Source organism: Lepidochelys kempii, chromosome 1 (genome assembly GCF_965140285.1).
Source record: "Lepidochelys kempii isolate rLepKem1 chromosome 1, rLepKem1.hap1, whole genome shotgun sequence".
Taxonomy (NCBI): Eukaryota; Metazoa; Chordata; order Testudines; family Cheloniidae; genus Lepidochelys; species Lepidochelys kempii.
The window spans coordinates 332,636,152-332,659,976 of record NC_136380.1 but is presented as its reverse complement, the minus strand read 5'-3'; the positions used below and the strand labels follow the sequence as shown (position 1 = coordinate 332,659,976).

Genomic DNA, 23,825 nt, shown 5'->3' with positions numbered 1-23,825 from the left:
TTTCTCTAATGACTTCTACTTCAGCAAGGTTCTCTCCCAGATTTTATTTTTAATTATTATCAGTGCAGGGACATTCACAGCTGGGAGAGCTAGCAAGGACTTGGAGAAAAGTTGGGATGCCACTCAGAAATTCTGCAATTTAATTGTTTGTACCTTTTTAAGTGGAACATCGGTAAAAACTCCTCTAGTTTGAGGCTCAGCTTGTCACTGCAGTAATACAATAGTGGTAAGAGAAAATATCTATTCTCTACCTGATTCTCGAGCACCATTTATTTAATTAATGATTTGTTGTGTACCTAGTGTCATAGCATCTGGGTTCATGACATAGATTAAATGCAGCCAGTTATTGAATTAAACATTCCACACAAATAGGCCTCCACCCTGCAGTGCTCCATTAATCAAAAATAACCTGCCTGTGATCCACTAGCACAAAGCTAAAATGTTCAGGGCCCAGAGTGTGTAAATCCAAACAAAAAATAAAATATTTATGTTAATAATTCTGTACACGTTTTTCTTACAGAGCTAAATTTTGGGCCCTAATTACCTAGCACTGGCCCAGATCATCCTCTCCCATGGCACAAACATATCAAAAGTAGGGGATCTCAATGAGGATCTTTTTACAGAGATTCCCATTACAGAGATTCCATTAGGTAGCAGAGTCCTCTCGTGGAAAAGGCCATGGGGTCTGTCCTCAAAACTGGTGCCTGCAGAACCCTGGGAAGCCGGGATCCTCTCTGCAGAGGCCTGGGGGCTCTACATTTGCACCTCACCTGCCTGGCTCCTTGGCAACATGTTGCCATTGGAACCATTCTGACAGGGCCACTCCCAAAGTGTGACTGCCCCACAGATCACATAGGGCTCTAGTGAAAGAAGAACGCCATACTCTATCAATGCTTCTGACTAATTTCTGTGAGGTTAGAAGAAGGAGGATATGTCCCCTAGCTCTTCCTTGTCCATGCCTCCCTTTGGCCTGCACAATCTACCCCACTTTCTGCCATGTGGATCCCAGATTGCTGGGACAGACCAATGCAGAATCCAAGTGGGAGGCAGATAATGCCCAGCTGAGCGCCCAGACTGTGTAGAATAAGGAAGATCTGCTCACAGTGGGTCTCATCCATGCATGGAGCTACAGGGCACAATATTTGCCAGTATCTTTTTTTTTAGGCAGCTATTTCATTACCAATGTAAACTTATCTAGAATATCATGTGACATTTTTCTCATGTGCGGTGTTATCTGCTGTGCTAGATAAAATCAGCATAGTGATGTTGTGAACCACAGATGGCTAATAAAGGTTTTAATATAATTTTGTTGAAAAGTAATATTTTCAATCATTTTTGGATCATGTGTATCTGTTACATAAAACCCAAATGGCATAGTTTTTTTCTTCCATTTGGCACAGACAAGGCTATTTGATGCTTTTATTTTTGTGAATGTTGCAGTCCAGATTACAATATTAATACTGAGTAAGTCACGGTATTGCAATCAGGCTGATGCTGTAGATGGTGTAAATTTATTAATCAAGGCTGTGAGGATAGGAAACAATTTAATGACATTGTGTCTGTGTTGGAACGAAATTAAGAAAGTCAGATTATATTTCATTTATTTAAACAAACATACTGCTCCTTAGAACAGAACCGCTATGGTTAGTGGTGTTAAGGTAGGTTCTGTGTCATTTTTATCACAACTGCAAGTTCTTGTACATTTGTGTTTAGAGTCAGCTCTGTGTTTGATTATGTTCTCTCCTAATCTGTGGTTCCATTTTATTTTTGTTCCAGGTGTCCTTTGCAGCCATTGCTGTATGAAACTTTAGGAACTGCAGAAAACTAGGCTTTCATTTTCAAATCAATCTAGTGAATACCTATGTACGGTTTATTTTAATTGAGTGAGTTATTTGGGGTAAAATTTTCAAAAGCATTTACATTTTTAGTAGTCTAAGTCCCATTTTCAAAAGTGTCTTAGGCTTTTAGGAGCCTGAGTCCTACTGACTTTCAGTGAAATGTAGTTTCCTAAAGGCCTACATCATTTTTTTTGAAAATAGGATTTGGATGCTTTTGAAAATTATAGCCTCCATCTAGCTCTAAGTTTTGTGAAGGCATCGTATGGGGACAGTGTTGGAGTATTGATTGTCTATCCTATCATCACATTAAGTCCCATTATATTTCTCTTGTGTTTCTACGGTCTTCATTTACATTCAAATAATATGAACCTACGATTTGCTAGCGATGCAAAATGTCATATTGCTTGAATAACGACATCTAAAAGACTGTCCACTTACATTCAAGAGAAAGATGTTTCATGCGTGTGTAACGAAGAAGCCATCATGGTCAGATCCAGTCAGTGTAGTTTGGGGACAGGGAAGGTTAAAAAGTCCTCAGACATTATGGCCAAGAGAGGTTGTCCAAAAGAGAAAAGGCTAAAAATTCAGAGAAATTTTTGAATACCGCTGAGTCCTCCATTTCACTTAAAAGCCTAGAGTGAGAAAGCAAGCAGAATGGAAGGACTTAAAGAAGTGAAGCAGCAATTCTCTATGTAAAGGGAAGCAGAACTGGGCTTAAGAAAAAAAATACTTAAGTGGTAATAATGCTGATAAGGAGATGTTTTTCTTTAAAATATTCATAATATATATAATCATGGTCCTAAGTTTTTTATTACTGACCAACTCTTGGATGTCAAAAAAAGAGAATTTATACCATTGGTAGAAATGCTTCTGGTAATAGCTATAGAGTTTTTCATTTCAGTCCACTGAGGAGGACACTGGATAAAACCAGGTACAACAGGATCTGGTATGAAAAAGCAAGCTGAAGTACATGACTGCAAGTGCAATTGTTCAGAAATAATAAGACTTTGGGAAGGGAATTTAAGCACAAAAATGCATGTCAGAATAACTGATATGCAGGTGTTGGGCATGAAGTCACTTTTTGGAACAGATGGAATCAATGTAGGTGGGATGGGATATATTTGAATTGAAGGGCTGCCAATGTTCTGGTGAGAGACCAGATAGAAACATGTGGGGGACTTCATAGTAGAGCCAAAGGGGATAAGAGAATATGGGAGGCTCTGTGATAAGCATGAGAAGGAAAGAACAGCTAGAACAAACAGGCAGTGAAACAAGATGGGTATATGTAGTATGATAAACAGGTGACATAATAAAAGGTTTAAATATAAAGTAAAAATGGAAAATATCAGGAAACAGAGTTAAATTCCATTCAGATAATATGAAGTTCGTATTTATATATTCAGGAAGCATGAGGAAGGAAATAAGAGGTTCAATAAGAGTCGGTGCATCAGGGGCTTAAATTTAGTCTGGTGGAGGCAAAAAATAAGGCTTAAATAGTTGAGTAACCTAGATTAATAGTTTTCAGACTCTGGTTAGCAGATCTTTGGGGGTCTGCAAACTATGTCCAAGTTTTCCAAAGGGGTCTGCACCTCCATTTGAAAATTTTTAGGGGTTCACAAATGAAAAAAGGTTGTAAACCACTGACCTAGATTGTTTGGAAGGGTTTAGGAAGAGTTGTTTTTGAGGAGAAGGAGAGCATGTGGTTGATTCAAGAACATTATCTCCTGTAAGAAATATAGTTGAGAATAAGGATCATTATCATTAATAAAAAATAATTCCGGAGACTTTTACTCTAAAATGTTTGATCACAGGAAGCAACACAATGGAGTGAACCTAACCTAAATCAAAACATGTGAAGAGTGCAAACTTATACCTGAACTAAACTGTGGTATTGTAAGTAGATGAGGTCAAAGAAAGTAAGGATGATAAAAAAAAATCAGAAAACAAGACAAATAAATTCTTCACTCATTAATGTGATTGAATGGGGAGCATAAGGAAAAGCCGTAGAATGATATTAAAATGGTGCAAAACGTTAAGAAAAGCAAAGGGAAGAATGAGAAACTTATACAAGAGAGTAAAATGCTAAAATAAAAGAGGCTCCTAAAACATTTTGATGATTATGTATTGAAAAGCAAAAACTTGTTTACCTCAACATTAAAAAAAAAAAAAAAGAATGGAAACAATTGCCATAGAAAGACACAGGATTAAAAAGGTCTCAACTCGGTGTTCATTTTTGCATCCATAATTAATTACAAGCACAGATGGTAGCATGTGTATGGATGACTGCCCAATTTGCATGTGGAATGGGTAACGTAGATAGATGGCTACCTGATTTTAAAAAAACAAAGTAATACTTTAGAAAGTGATAAAAATTCTAAGGATGAAATCCTGGTTCCATTGAAATGGTATTTGCCATTGACTTTGGTAGAGCCAGGTTATCATCCTAAATTATGTCAATAGTTTTGGGTAATAGAACAAGGAAAGATAAGAGACATGCAATTCAGATGACACACTTGCAAGGTTTTTAGGCAAAGTCCTAATTAAAAGTAAATTAGAAAACCACTCAGTAATAGGGAATATATTGGCAGTAATGCTACAAACCACTGATCAGGAAAATAATTTAAGGTTTGACCCATGACAACCTTTCACCAGCAGTTAGTAAAGCACAATCCATGAGAGTAGAATGCATGAGGACATTTTATAATATTCAATATTCACAAGATGAAATGCTGCCTGCACTGCAGACTAATGTTAGTGAGTCATCAGTAGGTGCTATGCGCTGCTGAAATCTTCTTTTTAAAGAAGTCTGTAGAAGAAATGGAGACATGGCAGGAAAGGTCAAGTTGCATATCAAATTTAGTGTTATAAACTCCGTGTGTGCTGCATGAGTGAAATCCTGACCCCATTGAAATCAGTGGCAAAATTCCCATTGAATTCAGTGGAGCTAGGATTTCATTCTATGTTTAACAAATAATAGAGAGACAAGGTGGGTGAGGAATATCTGTTTATTGGACCAACTTCTGTTAGTGAGGGAGACAAGTGTCCAATAAAATAAATTACCTCACCCATCTTGTGTCTCTAATATATAGGTACCGACATGGCTTCAACAACACTGCATATAACAAATAATAATCCACTAGAATGAACTGAAAATCTGTTGTTCATGAATGTTAGCATCAGCTACAGAATGCTGGCATTAATTGGAAAGGACAGACATGTATGTGGAGTTTCTGGTCCATATCCTCAGCTGGTATATATCATCAGAGAGCTCTGTGAAACCAATAGGGCTACTTCTGGATCTGGCCCACTGTATCTCCATTATGTCTATTTCTCTGTTCAGCATTTTGAAGTTAATTATTTTACTTGAATTCATATTCACATTAGCCTTGTATCTAAATTTACATAATATTATATATCCACGTTTTTAAGCCTATTTCAAGGGCTTAAGTGAGATGTGTGTGGCTCATGGTCCTTGCACTGGTTCCCTGCACAGACATGAATTTTACCACATAGAACAAAGAATTAATCTGGAATATGTGCTGAAAACACCTTTTATCAAAAATTACATTTTTTATTTTTAAAGGTTCCTTTAAGCGTCAGCAAACAACAAAATATTGTGCTTGCTAACTGCAGTGTTTGTGGCAATTGCATCTTTGCTGGTGATGCTTCTGGCTTCATATCAGTGCTTCATTTTGTTAACAAACACAGTTTTCCCAGAGTATGTCCCCTGTTTTGTGAAAAGCATATTTGCAAAAATTTTAAAAAAAAAACAGTTATTTGTGTTGCAATCTAAGACTCTGCAAAATATTTATTGTAATTTTTTAAATAAAATAGATGGAACCATCGTAAATGTCCTCATTAATTACTGCTTGAAAAAGGAGCAGACACAATTCTTCCATTAAAGTTCAAAGCTGAGCTAAATGAGATGTTATCAGCTATAATCTATTGGTAGTTAAGATTGAACAGGATTTTCAGCTTTTTCATTAGAAAACCCTGAATCACTGGGGAGATGGAAAAAACCTCCGCTACTTCACATCATATCATGTTGAAACAAGATTTATGTTTTGTCAGCTAAGATGTGATTTAAATATAGATCCCTACCCTGCTGTCGTTAATCAGGCACTGATCCTTAGCTTTCATGCTTGTAAAGTTGAGCATGTCCAAAAGTATTTGCAGGATTTGGGCCTCAGGCAATACTTATAATTAAGTTAATTGGAGTTTTGATTGCAGGATCAGGTATAATTTCTTCTTTATCAGAAAATGAAAAGAGAGAGATAGATAGATAGATAGATTTTTTTCTTAAAGTAATTGAAAATATTCATCATTTAGGATGGAAAGGACCTCACAGTGAGAATTACATGGTCCCCATGAATTCCGTGGCAAGATTCATTTTATTATCCTAAACCATTCCTACTACAGATGAGGTCTAAATTTCTGAATCTGTAATGGTGATACCACAACTTTAACTGTTCTTGTAGTGGATGTATAGAAGGAATCTTGAGATTCTGGATGCAATTTTCCTGTCCTTTGACCTATTCCAGACAAATAAAATACAGGTTTCAGAGTGGTAGCCATGTTTGTCTGTATCAGCAAAAACAATGAGGAGTCCTTATGGCACCTTAGAGACTAACGAATTTAGTTGGGCATAAGCTTTCGTGGGCTAGAACCCACTTCGTCAGATGCATGGAGTGGAAAATACAGGAACAGGTATAAATACATGAAAAGATGTGAATTGCCTTCACGAGTTTTTTCATGAAGTTGATGGATTTCCACTTCATACGGCTAAATTCAGTTTTACAAGCAAGTTTAGCTAGCCTGCATAGTATTATCTTTATTTTAAATTGCAAAGAGCATTCCATACTACATGTGTGAATTTATAACTCGATCCTTCAGATACACTAGGAAATATACCAACTGCGGACAGTGGGTAGGAGCAGTGGATGTACTTGTATCAAGACTGGAAATGTTTTAACTGTAAGTGAAGACAGAGTCAATTTGTGCTCAGCACAATCTCAAAAAACATGTTTGAGACTTCTGTGATATACAGTACTTACTTTCATTTTCTCTTTTTATACTAATGAAAAATCCTAACTAGAAAATGATGACATTGAAATACTATTAAAGTTCATAAGTTTTTCATATAGAACATAGAGTCATAGAATATCAGGGTTGGAAGGGACCCCAGAAGGTCATCTAGTCCAACCCCCTGCTCGAAGCAGGACCAATTCCCAGTTAAATCATCCCAGCCAGGGCTTTGTCAAGCCTGACCTTAAAAACCTCTAAGGAAGGAGATTCTACCACCTCCCTAGGTAACGCATTCCAGTGTTTCACCACCCTCTTAGTGAAAAAGTTTTTCCTAATATCCAATCTAAACCTCCCCCACTGCAACTTGAGACCATTACTCCTCGTTCTGTCATCTGCTACCATTGAGAACAGTCTAGAGCCATCCTCTTTGGAACCCCCTTTCAGGTAGTTGAAAGCAGCTATCAAATCCCCCCTCATTCTTCTCTTCTGCAGGCTAAACAATCCCAGCTCCCTCAGCCTCTCCTCATAAGTCATGTGTTCCAGACCCCTAATCATTTTTGTTGCCCTTCGCTGGACTCTCTCCAATTTATCCACATCCTTCTTGAAGTGTGGGGCCCAAAACTGGACACAGTACTCCAGATGAGGCCTCACCAATGTCAAATAGAGGGGGACGATCACGTCCCTCGATCTGCTCGCTATGCCCCTACTTATACATCCCAAAATGCCATTGGCCTTCTTGGCAACAAGGGCACACTGCTGACTCATATCCAGCTTCTCGTCCACTGTCACCCCTAGGTCCTTTTCCGCAGAACCGCTGCCTAGCCATTCGGTCCCTAGTCTGTAGCTGTGCATTGGGTTCTTCCGTCCTAAGTGCAGAACCCTGCACTTATCCTTATTGAACCTCATCAGATTTCTTTTGGCCCAATCCTCCAATTTGTCTAGGTCCTTCTGTATCCTATCCCTCCCCTCCAGCATATCTACCACTCCTCCCAGTTTAGTATCATCCGCAAATTTGCTGAGAGTGCAATCCACACCATCCTCCAGATCATTTATGAAGATATTGAACAAAACCGGCCCCTGGACCGACCCTTGGGGCACTCCACTTGATACCGGCTGCCAACTAGACATGGAGCCATTGATCACTACCTGTTGAGCCCGACAATCTAGCCAGCTTTCTACCCACCTTATAGTGCATTCATCCAGCCCATACTTCCTTAACTTGCTGACAAGAATACTGTGGGAGACCGTGGCAAAAGCTTTGCTAAAGTCAAGAAACAATACATCCATTGCTTTCCCTTCATCCACAGAACCAGTAATCTCATCATAAAAGGTGATTAGATTAGTCAGGCATGACCTTCCCTTGGTGAATCCATGCTGGCTGTTCCTGATCACTTTCCTCTCATGCAAGTGCTTCAGGATTGATTCTTTGAGGACCTGCTCCATGATTTTTCCAGGGACTGAGGTGAGGCTGACTGGCCTGTAGTTCCCAGGATCTTCCTTCTTCCCTTTTTTAAAGATTGGCACTACATTAGCCTTTTTCCAGTCATCCGGGACTTCCCCGGTTCGCCACGAGTTTTCAAAGATAATGGCCAATGGCTCAGCAATCACAGCCGCCAATTCCTTCAGCACTCTCGAATGCAACTCGTCCGGCCCCATGGACTTGTGCACGTCCAGCTTTTCTAAATAGTCCCTAACCACCTCTATCTCCACAGAGGGCTGGCCATCTCTTCCTCATTTTGTGATGCCCAGCGCAGCAGTCTGGGAGCTGACCTTGTTAGTGAAAAAAAAGGCAAAAAAAGCATTGAGTACATTAGCTTTTTCCACATCCTCTGTCACTAGATTGCCTCCCTCATTCAGTAAGGGGCCCACACTTTCCTTGGCTTTCTTCTTGTTGTCAACATACCTGAAGAAACCCTTCTTGTTACTCTTAACATCTCTGGCTAGCTGCAGCTCCAGGTGCGATTTGGCCCTCCTGATATCATTCCTACATGCCCGAGCAATATTTTTATACTCTTCCCTGGTCATATGTCCAATCTTCCACTTCTTGTAAGCTTCTTTTTTATGTTTAAGATCCGCTAGGATTTCACCATTAAGCCAAGCTGGTCGCCTGCCATATTTACTATTCTTTCGACTCATTGGGATGGTTTGTCCCTGTAACCTCAACAGGGATTCCTTGAAATACAGCCAGCTCTCCTGGACTTCTTTCCCCTTCAAGTTAGTCCTCCAGGGGATCCTGGCCATCCGTTCCCTGAGGGAGTCGAAGTCTGCTTTCCTGAAGTCCAGGGTCCGTATCCTGCTGCTTACCTTAGAAAGGAAAAGCAAAGCACTTCAGGTAATGTAATACAAACCCCACTGCCCAATCCCCCTCCCAAAGTGTCCATTTTCAAAACTCTACCAGAAACTGCAGATGTGCTGGTAATCTGGATTTTCCATGTTAATTGAGCACTTGGATTCATATCAGGGCTCTGTAAAAGAAAACCCATTAAAGAGAGTGCCAACCACCTGGGGCCACATCTTAAGGGAATGAAAGTAAAAGCACATTGAGGTCAATAAAAGGAGACAAGAATGAAGTATGCTGGGAACTAGATTGGGAACCGGGGGTTGGTGGGTTGGGGTGTAATATCAGCTTAGTTGGATGTTAGATAATGAGAGGAAAAAAGAGTAGAGGTGTTGCAAGAAATACTGTTGTGTGTGTGTGAATGGAACAATTGAGCTTTGTCATTAATCCCACATACTATAAAGAAAATGGAGAGGGTTTCATTTAAACTAACAAAGGAAGGACATTCAAACTTCAGGCTGCAATTTCATTCTGAACCCTCACCTATGGGATGCTGTTCTGAAACCTTTGCAATCCCTGGGCAATATGGTACCAGCAAGAAAAGAAGCTTTAAATGTGATTTTTGCCTATTTAGTGGGATCTTAATCATTTGCCCACATCACCAAAGCATTTACTTTTAAATTTCCCTCACTGCTTTTCCTTTCCTCAGAGTCACATTTTCATTAATCTTTGGAGAGTTGATCATTGTGAAATTAGACTTGAACTTTGTGTAACTGATAATTGCAAAGGCAAAGATTTCCTGTAAATAGGCTCTGCTAGGAAATGAGAATTTCCTATGGCCTTTTCCCCCTCTGATTCTAATGCAACCCTTTGGCATTTTAAACATTTAATTGAAATCAAACATTTCATGCCGAGAGAACCAGAGTAATGGGAGTGGAAAGCTGAAAGAATAACGATACAAAAGAGAACAGTATGGTATTTCCAGAGAGCAGTCTATTGGCATTCATAAATAAATCTATCCGCAATAGCTGGAGAAGGACCACAATGGAAGCAAGCAAGAAAATAATAATATTCAATGGGATATTAAAATTATCCTACTGTCCTCAGCCGTGTAAAATGACAGTCTTATAGATAATGTTTCTTCCCTAGGGTTGATGAGGTCAAAAAATGGGGAAAGTCTTACTGTTGTAGTATGAACAGCGAAAATCACCTTAACTAAGCTGGCGAACTTCCAATATCATTGTCATCAAATTCTAGTCTATCAAAACATTTCATAAGATCGTCCCAGAATTCCAGAATTTATTCCAGAATTGCCATGGATGGTGGCCCCTTTTCTTAGTCTATGGGGAGATCTCCATCTAGATGTAGAGAAAGCTTTACTTGAGTATGGTTATAAGCAGCTGCACTGAGAAGAAAGTAAAACAGAGGATGTAAAAATCCATCTACTTTTTGAGTAATTTTACCCACTTTATAACAAGGAGCTCCCCCAAAAAAAAAAAAACCCCTTTAGTTTGTGATCAAACCCGAGTATCAAAGAGCATGCAATCATATAGAGGAGAGGGACATGGGGACTCTGTTAATTTGTTTTCCACTTTAAACAAATAAATGTTTTATCATAATTATAACCAAGGAAAGAGGCCTTGGGTAAACAAAATTAGATTAGTTAACTTTTAAAATGTCTGTGCATTGTTCCTGGATAAACATACTGATAATACAGAATAGTGTTTTGCTTCTGTAATTTGAAGTGGGGATGGGAACATAAGGGTGGGTTTGTAGGGAAGATACGAGCAGCTTCTGAAATCTGATCCCATCTACAGGCCAATACTTTACGCTTCCAAAATATTGAGAGATCGAGGTGTAAGTTATCTCTGAGTGAGACAGTTTAGCTGTATTTAGAGAGTAATGGCAAAACCAGGGATTGAATTGGTCTTCTGAGTTCAGCTTCTTATCCACAAGACCATCCTGTCCTGAGGAGTGCTCAGACTCCACTTTAGGAAACATATGGGCAGCTCGAGAGTGCTTGTTTAATGCTGTGTCATTCCATCACTGCCACTGTGTGGTTGGCCGGTAGGATGGGTTAAATATGGTGCTGCTGAGACCATATTCCCTCAGAGGAAGGGAAATCATCCCAACCTATAGTTTTGTTGGAAGAATTATAATGTGAGTGTCTCAAGAGCCCTCAAGAATCCCCTCCAGTACATCATTGGGAATTCCCATTCCTACTATTGTACACAGAATTTTTACCCTGCCCCTATCCCAGGGTAGACAAGATCGCAGGACAAATCCGTACCACTGATGCTTTTGAATGGACCCCAAAATCTTTTTAAGAACTTATTATTATCATTATTGTTGGGGGTTTTAAGGTATTTTCTCTGGAGATTGAACTTTGACTATACCTTGACCAAGACATTTGGACCTTGACAAAAAATAATTGACTACCCCTGCTATCCCATGTTGTTGTTCAGTTTGATTCTCCAGTGAATCCTGATCAAATAAGCCTCTTTTTAGACCTGCAGTTGGAAATGTTTGAGGTGACAAATCCAGCTGATTGAAGGATCAAATACAAGGAGAGACTGGCGTACAGAGGACATGGTGTGCTTATTATCAATACTATTTTATTACATTGTTATTATCAATGAGCCAAATCTAGATTTGTTAATTTATCTTCAGCAGCAGTTCGGCCTTATCTGGGGTGGAGTCCAAACTGAGTGAGGATATCAAGGGCTAGATCCTCAGCTTGTTCATATCAGTGTAACGCCATTGAAGTCAGTGGAGGTATATTGATTTATATCAACTGGGAATTTTGTCCTTTAATAATAATTGTCACACATATAGCCAAGGCTATGAATGGATTTTTCAGTTCAGAAAAAAGTCATTTTGAAATTTTTCGGTGAATCAAAACATTTGTTTTTTAAACAAACTTCATTTTGGGTTACATGAAACATTTCATTTTGATTTTGAGCATTTTTAAATATTTTTAAAATAAAATTAAAGTAAATATCAAATGAGAAATCATTTTGAATCAAAGAATCAATATCTTTTTTACCAGAACAAATTCAGCTAAATTAACACGAATGTGCAAAAACTTTGTGTTGCCAAATCTCTCTGTTTCACTGAAAAAAGTTTGGGTTGAAAAATTTTGCCCAGCTTTATTAAGGCACACATAAAAATGGCAAGGGGAATTTGTGGAAACACGGCAAGATAAAATCATAAACCATTATATTAATGTGATATATTTTAGTGGATGTCTTCAAATAGATCAGATGTGTAAGTTGATGCCCTGACCAACCACTGAGACTGTTCACTGCCACCTTTATTACAAACTACTTTGATTAATAATAGAGTATAAGAATATCACTTTTTAGTACCATCATCAAATTTTTCTATGTTCAGTTTTTCCAGTTTCATTTGATCTGGACATGGCTGAGCTTATAAATAATATTGTGAAACATTCCAACAAGTGGAAGGACTGAAAACAGAGCATCTAAGGCTTTGGTGGGACGGCTTTTTTATGTTTAGAAATCCAGTGGCATGCTAATAACAGTAAAGATTCAGTTGATAAGAAAAGCTGTCCTCCTTATGTACCCTTCTGAAATAATAATAATAATAATTAATAATTAATTAATAAAAAGTGGCACGAAAGGACTACCAACTTCAAAACAGAGAGAGACGTCATGCACTTTCCATTGACAGGTTCAAAAATGGGTAGCTGTATGCTCATGTTAGTTCCCCAGTTGTTCCACAAGGTGGCAGCAATAAGATATGGAACTGTATTATTGAAACTTGTAAAGGATTATTAATAGAGAGATTGCTCCTCAGGTCACAATTTAATGGTATTTTCTGCCTTTGCAGTATAAAATATCTCCTATTGAATGCAGATTTTTTTAAAAAATGTCCAGAAGGATAAAGACAGACAAAAACAGTTTTTCACCTAGAGGTTAGAAGTGGAAGTCACTTGAAGGATTTTGTCAGTGAAGACATAGCTTAGGGATATGTGTGAATTAGCATAAAGTGGAAGACTTCAAATATTAACCCCTTCACATTTCAATGAATATTGTAGTAGCATTCTCTCTTATTGCCTCTTGACCAGAAACATTTGAGTGGTCCTGTGCCAATTTTCTCTTCGCTCAATAGGGATGTATTAAAATATTTTTGTTCTTTACTGATAAAAACCTTAATTAATATAATTTGACTGTTTAGAAGCTTTGAGATTCTGAAACAAGCCAGAGGAAATTAATGATCAGGACTTATAATTGGAAAGCTGTCTTGAATTTTTCTGAGCTGAGCCCCAAGCAGCATCCTTTTATAATAATCTTGTGGTCAAAGCACTGGGCTGGGACTAGGGTGACCAGAGAGCAAGTGTGAAAAATCGGGACAGAGTGTGTGTGTGTGTGGTGGGGGGGGGGAGGGGAATAGGTGCCTATATAAGACAAAGCCCCAAATATCAGGACTGTCCCTATAAAATTGGGACATCTGGTCACCCGAGCTGGGACTTGGAAGTCTTTTCAATTCTTGGCTGTGTTACAAACTCACTGTGTGCTCTTGAACAAGTTACTTAATTTCTATTCCACTCAGCTCCCCACCTGTGAAACGGGGATGATTATTATCTCTCTCATGTCCTTTGCCTGTTTAGGCTAAAAGCTTTTCAGGCCAGGGACTGTCTCTTGCCATGTGTATGTGGAGTATCAAGGACCATGAGGCCCTGATGTCAATCAGAACCTCTTAGTGCTACTGTAATATAAATTACAATTAATAATCATCATCAAACACAGTGTCATTCTGCCCGTACTGCTCTGTGGATTTGACAGTAGGAAGTGCTAACTGGTGCAACTAAGACCACAATCTGTGAGACATCAAGAGCCTGATTTTGATACCTTTACACATGTTGTGTAGTTCCTTACTCCGCCATAGTCTCACTGAAATTAAGAGTATCAGAATCTGATGTTAATTTACCTGTCCATAAAGTCTACACTTTATTGTGCACTTCAGTGAAGTTAGTATGTTAGCCTTCCAGCCACTTTCTGTACATAAGATTTATTCAAGACTAGCATTTTAATGCTTTATTTGAATATATATAACTAATTCTGATTCAGTATACTCATCAAAGTATATCGTGTGTGTGTGTGTGTGTGTGTGTATGTGTAAAAATCTCCATGGTATCTTTCTTCTCAGTTTTCAGATGCTATCTCCACACTAATGCTGATTTCATTTACTATCTGTGCAATACCAAGCAAGCCAGATATTCTCTCTGTGTTTCAGGTTTCCCATCTGTAAAACTGATATAAAATTACCTCACTTGCAGGGAAGTTCAGGAGTAATTTTTATTTTATTTTATTTATTTATTTTATTATTGTTATCTTTGGGAAAAAACAGTCAATTTACCCAGTTATGTCTTATTTAAAACAAAAGTCTAGGCACAAATGAAGTATTCTCAAGGGTCTGATCCAAAGCCTATTGAAGTCACTGGAAAGACTGGCATTGTATCAGGCCCCAGTTACACGACAGAGATCGTTTGCCTCAATATCCAGATGTTAGTGTCTTTAATGGCTCTAATTTTGTTCTGAGTTTTCAGTGGGAACTGAAATATTATATAGGTAGAAAATAAGTTGTTCTTAGATCAGTGTTTCCAGTGCTATGGAATGAAATTGTCTGAACAGGTAACAGAATAATTTAGGGCTTAATTCTGAGCAGGTGTAAATCAGCAATGATCCGCTGGAGCCTCGCAATATGTAAAATGTATGCTTCGGAGTGAAAGCAATTTAGATCAGCTGAGAATCTGGTCCTTTGTTGTGAACGGAGTTTTAAAGATATCTCCAACTAAACCGTTGTTCTGTTCTAGATGAGATTGTAAATTAATTTGTCAGCCAGTGTTGCAGTTTGAAGTTAAATTGGGGTGAGTGTGAGGAGTTAGAGATAGGTATTGATTGCAAAAATATATGGAAGGCTGAGAAGGACAAGTAGGAACAGCTCATTTTGAAGAAATTGGAAGAAGAGCAGCTTTAAATCCTCAGTGCACTTAAACATGTGCCTTACATTAAGCACGTGTACTTCCATTGACTTCAATGGGGCTACCTGCACACTTAAACTTAGGCATATGCTTAAGTACTTTGCTGAATCGGGCCCCAATGATGAATTAAGACAGTACTTGGGAAGAAAATTATCAATAAACACCCTATGGCAGCCTAACTGACCTAAATAGAGATTTAATGAAAGACATAACAAAATCTGGTTCATAACAAAATCAAAACATACTTCATATTCCTTTTCACAATAATCCACTGTTTTATGTGTTATGAAGCATACCCACGGAATAAAGCAATAATAAGGAAAGATGTGTTCAGAATTTTAACTGGGGCAGCCTAAAAAGGGTATAGCATTTCTGGCTTGTGCATCATGGCATGGAAAAAAAAGCAGCCTTAAGATTTATATTTAGAAAAGTGGGTTTAATTAGTCGTTTCAGAGTAGCAGCCATGTTAGTCTGTATTTGCAAAAAGAAAAGGAGTACTTGTGGCACCTTAGAGACTAACATTTATTTGATCATAAGCTTTTGTGAGCTACAACTCACTTCATCGGATGCATTCAATGGAAAATACATTGGGGAGATTTATAAACACAGGGAACATGAAACAATGGGTGTTACCATACACACTGTAAAGAGAGTGATCACTTAAGGTGAGTTATTACCAGCAGGAGAGAAAAAAACAAACAAACCTTTTGTAGTGATAATCAAGGTGGGCCATTTTAATTAGTGTATTTGTTCCCTTCTTTCAATAGAAGAACTACAACCATAAACAGAAATTAAAGTGAACAAGATGTCCATTTCAGAGTAGCAGCCGTGTTAGTCTGTATTCGCAAAAAGAAAAGGAATACTTGTGGCACCTTAGAGACTAACAAATTTATTTGAGCATAAGCTTTCGTGAGCTACAGTTCACTGTCTGTTTGTTCGCATTAAATAGTGAAAAGTAATTTCCTGGGACATGCTTTACCCCGCTGATCTTGATTTCCCCTTTAATTTGCCATCTTTTGGTCTATAACACTATATAGGCTTACATCTTTGGTTCTTTGTCCTCAGTGACACAGGCCTGATACAAAGTCTGTTGAAGTCTGTGGAATGACTCCTACTGACTTTCATGGTCTTTGGTCTGTGTCCGGTATGAGTAGATGTTTTCTACCTACACTAAGGCAAGCAAACCTACTGAGCAAAAGTTTGATCTCATCAATCCATACAGCCACATTGAAATCAACTGTGAATAAAGAATTTGCCCTGTTTGTTTATTATACTAAAAGTGCATTTGAATATGTTCCAGTTGTTATATAACTACTTTTTCGAATAACCCACATCAACCCATTTCTTTTGTATTATACTTACAGTACATGATGTACTAGAGGAAGCACATAATTATTTCTTGCTTTACTTTACTCCAGTAGCACACTGGAGGAAAAAAACATAGATAAAACCTAACGTCTGTAACCAAAGCATTGCTTTTATTGCATTTAATAATGGCTCTTAACCTCTGCCTTTATAACAGCTTCTAGAGTGTCTGAAATCTCTAATATCTGTAGCAGCCAGAACCCTTCATTTTACCTTGACCTGCATGCACCTGTCCAATTGGAGGGAAATCCAAAACAAAATAAATTACTTTGATTCTTGGAAAACCACATTCTCCCTATAACAACAATTGTCCTTCTTTCTCTCCATTGTCTTTCTTCTGCCCTTGATATCCCCACTATGACTAGGAGGGGTTTTTTTTTTTTTTTTTTTTTTTTAATCTTGTGTCCTCCATCTAATGTAGATTATAAACTTTTTGAGGCAAGGACCTGTCTTCCCACATGCTAGAAAGTAAAGCACTATGCACAGCTAAATAAAATAATTAATTAATTAATGTCATCAGAGTTTGCGAAACTGAGAATTAGCTGATTATTACTAACAGCTGATTCAAATATGATAAAACAAGGTATGCAACTCTGTACAATACACCTGTATACTCAGTTGCCTGAAAATAGGATTGTTCCATTTAATAAAATTTGGAGGGTACTCCTGACTGGTCTCTTAATGCTGAACATAGTATGTGTCTCTAGTTTTCTACTTTAAGGGCCAGTCTTGGTTTTTAGTAGTACCTTAAGCTGTGAGTAGACCCATTGTAAGTCAGCATGAGCAAGGGTGGCAGGATCTTGTATAGATTTTTGATTCTTACTCCTCTACTTCGACTTGCTAACTCGTCTTTTCAGGTGACCATTTTCCTTGGTTCTGGATGAATCAATAGATAAAGGAAAATTCTGAGAATGATTTTTCTAATGCCCCAGCAGTTTGCCAAGTCAAACTGTAATTAACAAATGCCCAGTTGCTTTAATTGTTGTTCTTTACTACTATTGATCCCCAGGAAGTATCTGAGGGCTTGTCTTCACTACCAGGGAGATCGACGCTGCTGCAATCAATGCAGCGGGTGTTGATTTAGTGAGTCTAGTGAAGACCCGCTAAATTGATGGCAGAGCACTCTCTGGTCGACCCCAGAACTCCACCTCTCCGAGAAGAGTAAGGTAAGTTGACTGGAGAGCATCTCCCGTCGACGCAGCACAGTGAAGACTGCGGTAAGTCGACCTAAGCTACGTCGACTCCAGCTACCTTACTCAAGTAGCTGGAGTAGCATAACTTAGGTCGACTGACTTCAGTAGTGAAGACAAGCCCTGAGGAGCAGTAGATCAAATATATTTCTCTTCTGTTCATTGTCAAGGGGTTTCATTCCAAATTCCTTATAGAACTGCTACAGAGATCACACCGCACTACTGCCTTGGCCTGAATTACCAGTCACAAAGTCTGCAGATAATTGCACAACAGATTTATCTGCTAATCCAGGGTTTCAGTCTTATGAACAGCATAGGGTTTTTCTGTTTAGAAAGAAATGGATAGAAAATTTTTGACCATCTCTGTAGCGAATTTTGCTCTCAAGTACACAGATATAGAAGTCAGTGGGGCGGTACCTATGAAACAAGACAAAATTGTATCCTCAAAAGAGTATGTTTTAGTGAGGAGTTTTTAATAGCTTAATTGAACAGGTCCTTACACATGGAACTCCCATTGAAGTAAGTGGGAGTTTTGCAGGTCTGGGTCTAATTAGACTTTACTCTGTGTATTATTTGCAAGTTTCACTTTCAGAGTAAAGGTCCTCATCAAAATTCTGTAATATCTTGGAAAATCTTATTTTGCATTGCACTTATTTCTGCTGCCTAAAATATGCACGCTACATCTCCCTGGGGACAACACAGTACTCAAAATGATTACATGAGGTAATTTAATAAAATGCTCAAAAATGATAATTCACACCCCAAAACAAGTGTATTTAGATGTCTTGTAAATAGTAACCTTGTCTATTGGACTCAGAGTACTGAGAGTATGGATGAGTGTTCTTCCCACTAGTCTTTATACTATTTAAATATCATATATATCAAGGTGTAGATATAACATACCTCAGTGCAGCTATTGTAAGGTTTGGGATGCAATGCTAGAATTTTAGAATGTTATCACACTGTTTAAATGAATTAGACATCCAAGTAGCACTGAAATTGGCATCTGATTGATGACATGGAGAAAAATGATGTGTATCTTCTTTTCAATTTGCTTAGGTACGTGTATTCACATTTTCTGTTGGTCAACATAATTATGACAAAGGACCCATACAATGGATGGCCTGCCAAAATAAAGGTACCGTGTGTATATCTCTGAGCTTATACCTATATAAAGTTTTGATTAACCCAAAAAATATCTAAACCGTTCTGTAGGTTTTACACAGGACTACAGATTTAAAAACTTTAGCCGGATTTACAAATTCATTTTGATGTTTTGAATCAGGGCTCCAAATAGTGTGGTTTTTTTCTTTTTTAGTAGACCATTCAGTTCTAATATTAGTATGGATATTATAGGATTATTATTAATAGCCTTGGTGTTTATTATTAATAAAATAAGAGTTCTGAATAAAACAGACCTCTGTCCGCCATGATTTGAGATTTCTGTGGTAATGTTTTCTCGGGAGAAGTCTCACCCTCATTTATCCAGGTCTGAGGAGTGTTAATTACCAATAGGTATTAAAGTGTTACCGAATGTGTGCAGGTCCAAGCTTCCTTCAACAGATTTAAAGAATTGAGTTGAATAATAGACAACAAAATGAGAATAGATTTTTGGTACCGATCATAGCAATTAGTAGCATGAATTTATACAGACTCCTACTGTGGTAAACTGAGTTGGAGGTAAAATCCTTGCACAGTTATCTCGATCTTCTGATTGCCTTGGGATATTTTCTCAAGTTGAGCCTCTAAACAAACAAAGACACACGGAAAATGTGGCAGAATGTCTAGCTAGTCGTTAGAAGAGTCATCAAATCTGGTAGAGATGTTTCAATTCCAGATAATCATAAATTCGTGCCTGTGGTATTAAAACTTGCCCTAAAAGATCTCATTGAGACAGAAACTACATTTATATTGATGTAATTGTCAGAAATTTTAACTGATCAATCCACTCTGTAAAACCATTTAAAGAAGTGACACCAGTACAGAGCAGCCAGCTGTATTTCCATAAAAGAGATTTCCTAGTCCATTGGAATGTGAAATACTAAGATATTTAGAAAAATTAAACCAAATTTAAAGCACAATAACGTTAAACTTTTCTTGAAATCTGTTAAAGTATTGGTTGAGAGCATGCTAAAAATTGTGACATTTGTTTTTATCCCCAAGAAGAAAGAAAAGTCAAAATATTAAATATTTTTTTTAATTTGAAAACATCGAGAACAATTTGACAGTTTTGATAGAACAAAATATTTTGTTTCAAAATTATTATTTGAAATGAAATGTTTTGCTTTGATATACTGACATTTTCAGACTTTCTAATTATTTCTGTTCATTATATCAAATGCTGATTTGAAACAAATTGTTTCATTTCAAACATTTTTGTAAAAATCACAAAATTTTATAGAACGCCATATTTTGTCAGGAAAATGTTATGATCAACAATTTTTACTTTTCTCTATTAATAGTGTAGCATAAATCGTATATGTTTTGGAAAGTTCTTGTTTTGGTGGAAGATGAGAAGCTGATATTGAGAACAGATTAGAAAATTAAGCAAAGATGTTTCAAAGAGTAGAGCTTGTGAACATTTGTTGTCGAATGAAATGAACAAAAGTTTCAGTCTGAAAGTTATTTCACAGTGTTTCCTTTTATTTCCACACAAATAAATCAAAATGATTTAAGAAATAAAACAAACAAAAAAAATCATTTCTAAAAATGTGTTGATGGGGGGGGGTTCCCTTTTCTCTCAGAAAAAAGGAGTGAGAATTTTTTTTTAAAGTTGGGGGGTATTTTCTTTCACCCTTTTGCCTAGAAAAATGGTGGGGGAAAAGTTTTGTTGCTTTTTTTGAGAGAGAGGGAGAGAGAGTAAGAGAGAGAGAAAGAAGAGTAAGATTTCCATCCACCATTTTGAACAAAAAAAAATCCATTTTTTTAAAGATTTGAACGAAATTTTATCAGCCAATGATTTTTGTATGACAATCCATTTTTTTCTGAAAATGTTGTCGTCAAAACCCATCATTTTGTCCAAAAACATTTCTTTTTAATTATCTTACCACCATAGACAATCCTGAGTGCTAATTGAAAGAAAGATGTTGTAGATACCAAGCTGATACATTATAAATCACATAATGAGATAACAAGGAAATAATATAATAGTACTTTGATAATAATATAATAGAATTTCTAGTTCCAAACTTACAGTAGACTACAGGTGGTACATTCCACAGTCAACAACTACTGGGATAAACTGATCTCGGAATCCAAAATAAGGTTACCTTCTGCCTAGTGAGAGAGCTATTAATCTTTACATGCTTGAACTTTTAGACTCCCTTATCCTTTGCCTCCCACAAATACTTTGTTATTTTTATGTTGCTGGCAATTTGTTTATCATCCGACTGTCTCCTACTCTCCCACTTAAGTAAAAGTCTCACCCAATTTTTCTCTTGTTGCCAGTTTAGGTCCAAATACTGAGAGGTAATGAGCACAGTTATTATCTTTAATATTATAGGTCCAAGTGCTCTAATTATGCTCCAAGACCACATTGTGCTAAGCGCTTTATAAACACAGAACAAAAAGTTTCTGCCCAAGGAGCTTACAATCTAAGTACAAGATGAGATAACAGATGGATATAGAGAAACTGGTGGGACAGTACAATGAAACAGTAAAATAATATTGGTCAGCGTGACAGGCTGTGGTCTCAGCACACTGGTGGCCTAACCATTTTCAAGTTTTTTGTAGGTATCATGGCCAAGGAGGGATTTGGAGGAGGGTGAGTCAGTTTTGCAGATGTTTAAGGGGAATTTGTCCCAAGCAGGCGGGACAGAGCGGGGGCAGACATGAAAATGCTTGTTTAAAAATTTAAACAGTGGGTGATAGAGGCTTGCATCTTAGGCCTTGAAAGTGAAAACAAGGCAGCTAATATTTGATGTGGTAGAGAAAGTGGAGACATTCAAAACGAGCGGTGACACGGGCAAAGTGATGGCGTAGCAGAAGGACCTTTACCTCAGCATTCTGAGTGAATATGAGCACGGCAAGATTACATGTATTAAGGCCTGAAAAAAGGATATTGCAGTAATCAAGACATGAGATGAGAGATTTAGTTGGCTGGATGGATAGGAGATGCCGTATTTGAGAGAGATCATGCAGAAAGAAACTGCAAGATTTACAGAGAGCTTGTGTGTTAGGATCTAAAGAGGGGTCAGGATTGGAAATGATGCCCGTGATACAGGCTTGAGTGACATGCAGGCTGATTCTGTGGTCCATAGTGATTGAGAAAGGAGGCAGTTGGGAGGGTTTGTGCAGGAAGATTAGGAGCTCTCTTAGGAGCTGTCAGACAGGTGGAGGTTTTAGTTTGGATAGAAATAGATCACTCTGGAGGAGAGAGAGAGAGAGAGGTAGATCTGGGAGTCAGCTGGATAGAGCTGATAGTTGAACTTGTGTTTTTGGAGATTACCGAGAGATATGGTGCAGAGAAATCCATTATATTTGACTTTAGTGAATAGTGTGCTCACTCTGCACCCCTCAGAATTTGACCTATCATGTTCAGGTAAAACTTCTCAAGAGCAGTGGGCATTGCCAATGGCAGAGGGTAAAAGGAAAAGATGATTAGGAGGGTTTTTTTTCCACTGTTGATTTTCAGAGCGATTGGCTGCACTTAGTGTTAATAGCAAAAGAATATCAATTTTCCTGCTTGTTTTCCAAGTTGTTTCCCACTCAATTACCTGTTTATGACAATGAATGATCAGTAGATCAATATAACATAATTATATATTATATTTATAGGAGATCTAGGTGTATGTTTACTTTTTGGGGTAAGTGTATTTGTAAACCTCTCTGCATATTATAGTGTGTATATCTCTACATTATGACAGTCTAATTCCTTTTGATATTCATCTAGTATTGACCAACCAGCTTAAGGTGCTGAGTGACCATGTTATAGCTCTATTCAGTTTATAATGTGGTTTATCAAATTGCACATGCAAAGAAGCAGGCAGAGATTTTATACATTTATTTTTAAATCAGATCATTGGGAAAAATCAAGTGGTGAACAGTGTTATACCATGTAACTGTTTAACTTTATTGCTGTTACCTTTCTCCCCCATACTCCGCACTTCCTATTACTTGTGATTGATAGTCTGTAGTCTGCAGGGATCGTGACTTCTTATAGCTGTACAGTGGGCCCTCAATCATGATTGGGGCCTTTGACAATGTTATAATGCAAATAGATAACAAAAATGCAAATGATAAATGGATGGATGCCACTTACATTTTGTGAGAGGATAAGTCAAACGGATGTTTTCATTCTTATCACACAATAAGCAGTGTTTTTATGCTGTGGATGAGTTCACTTCATTGTGAAGGCAAACTAGATTTTAATTGGATTTAAACATTTATCCAGCATATAATTGTATTGTTGTCACTGCCTATTAATATACCTATTTAATATGATTGTTCTTCAAAATAGCTGCAGATGGAGATGGAAAATGTATGAAAATTCCATTTCTTCCTCTGGGAAAAAACAAAGGTTACAAAGTAGCTCGTCATTGCTCAGGAATAGCTAGCATGGAGCACATATGTTGATGGCACAACTTAACATGTCCATTCATTGCTATGAAGTCTTATTAAACAAGAATGGCTTAAAGGCTCTTTTGTGCAAATGCTTTTAAGATACTTTCCACAATTATTGTAAGTTAATGAGATATGGAAATAGATTTTTTCTTTCAAGTGATTTCAGATGAAGAGCATGGCATTATAATGTAGCAGCATGTTATTGTTTCCATTATGTATTTTAGGTTACTATTATGAAATTCCTTCCATTGGAGCGATAAGAATAAACACACAGGTAAGTCGATAGTGCTTGAAAACTGCAAGTACAGTCATAAGTCAAAGAAATGTAGTGATAGTAAAGTATTTACAACAATTACTTTTGGTTTGCTTTATAAGTAAAATGAAATACATCTTTTTAAGATAAACAGAGGAAAGCTTGATAATCAGATAAATACATGTGATTTCTCACAATGTTAAGACATTCTTTCACATTGGAGAAATTAATCTACAAAGGTCCTAGACTGAAATCCTTTTCATTTTTTGATATCTGATGAAAACCCATGATATTCAGATGAAAAGTT

At 37.5% G+C, this 23,825-nt stretch overlaps 1 protein-coding gene across 3 annotated transcripts in view; it reads left to right on the top strand.

The window, feature by feature from the left end:
- CACNA2D1 (calcium voltage-gated channel auxiliary subunit alpha2delta 1) overlaps positions 1–23,825 on the top strand; it is a 683,749-nt gene that overhangs the window by 573,709 nt on the left and 86,215 nt on the right. For all 3 annotated transcript variants that reach the window (XM_073328631.2, XM_073328632.2, XM_073328633.2), the window contains exons 13-14: positions 18,763–18,841; positions 23,490–23,539. In XM_073328631.2, coding sequence (XP_073184732.1) covers positions 18,763–18,841; positions 23,490–23,539 — 129 coding nt within the window. The remainder of the gene's footprint in view (positions 1–18,762; positions 18,842–23,489; positions 23,540–23,825) is intronic.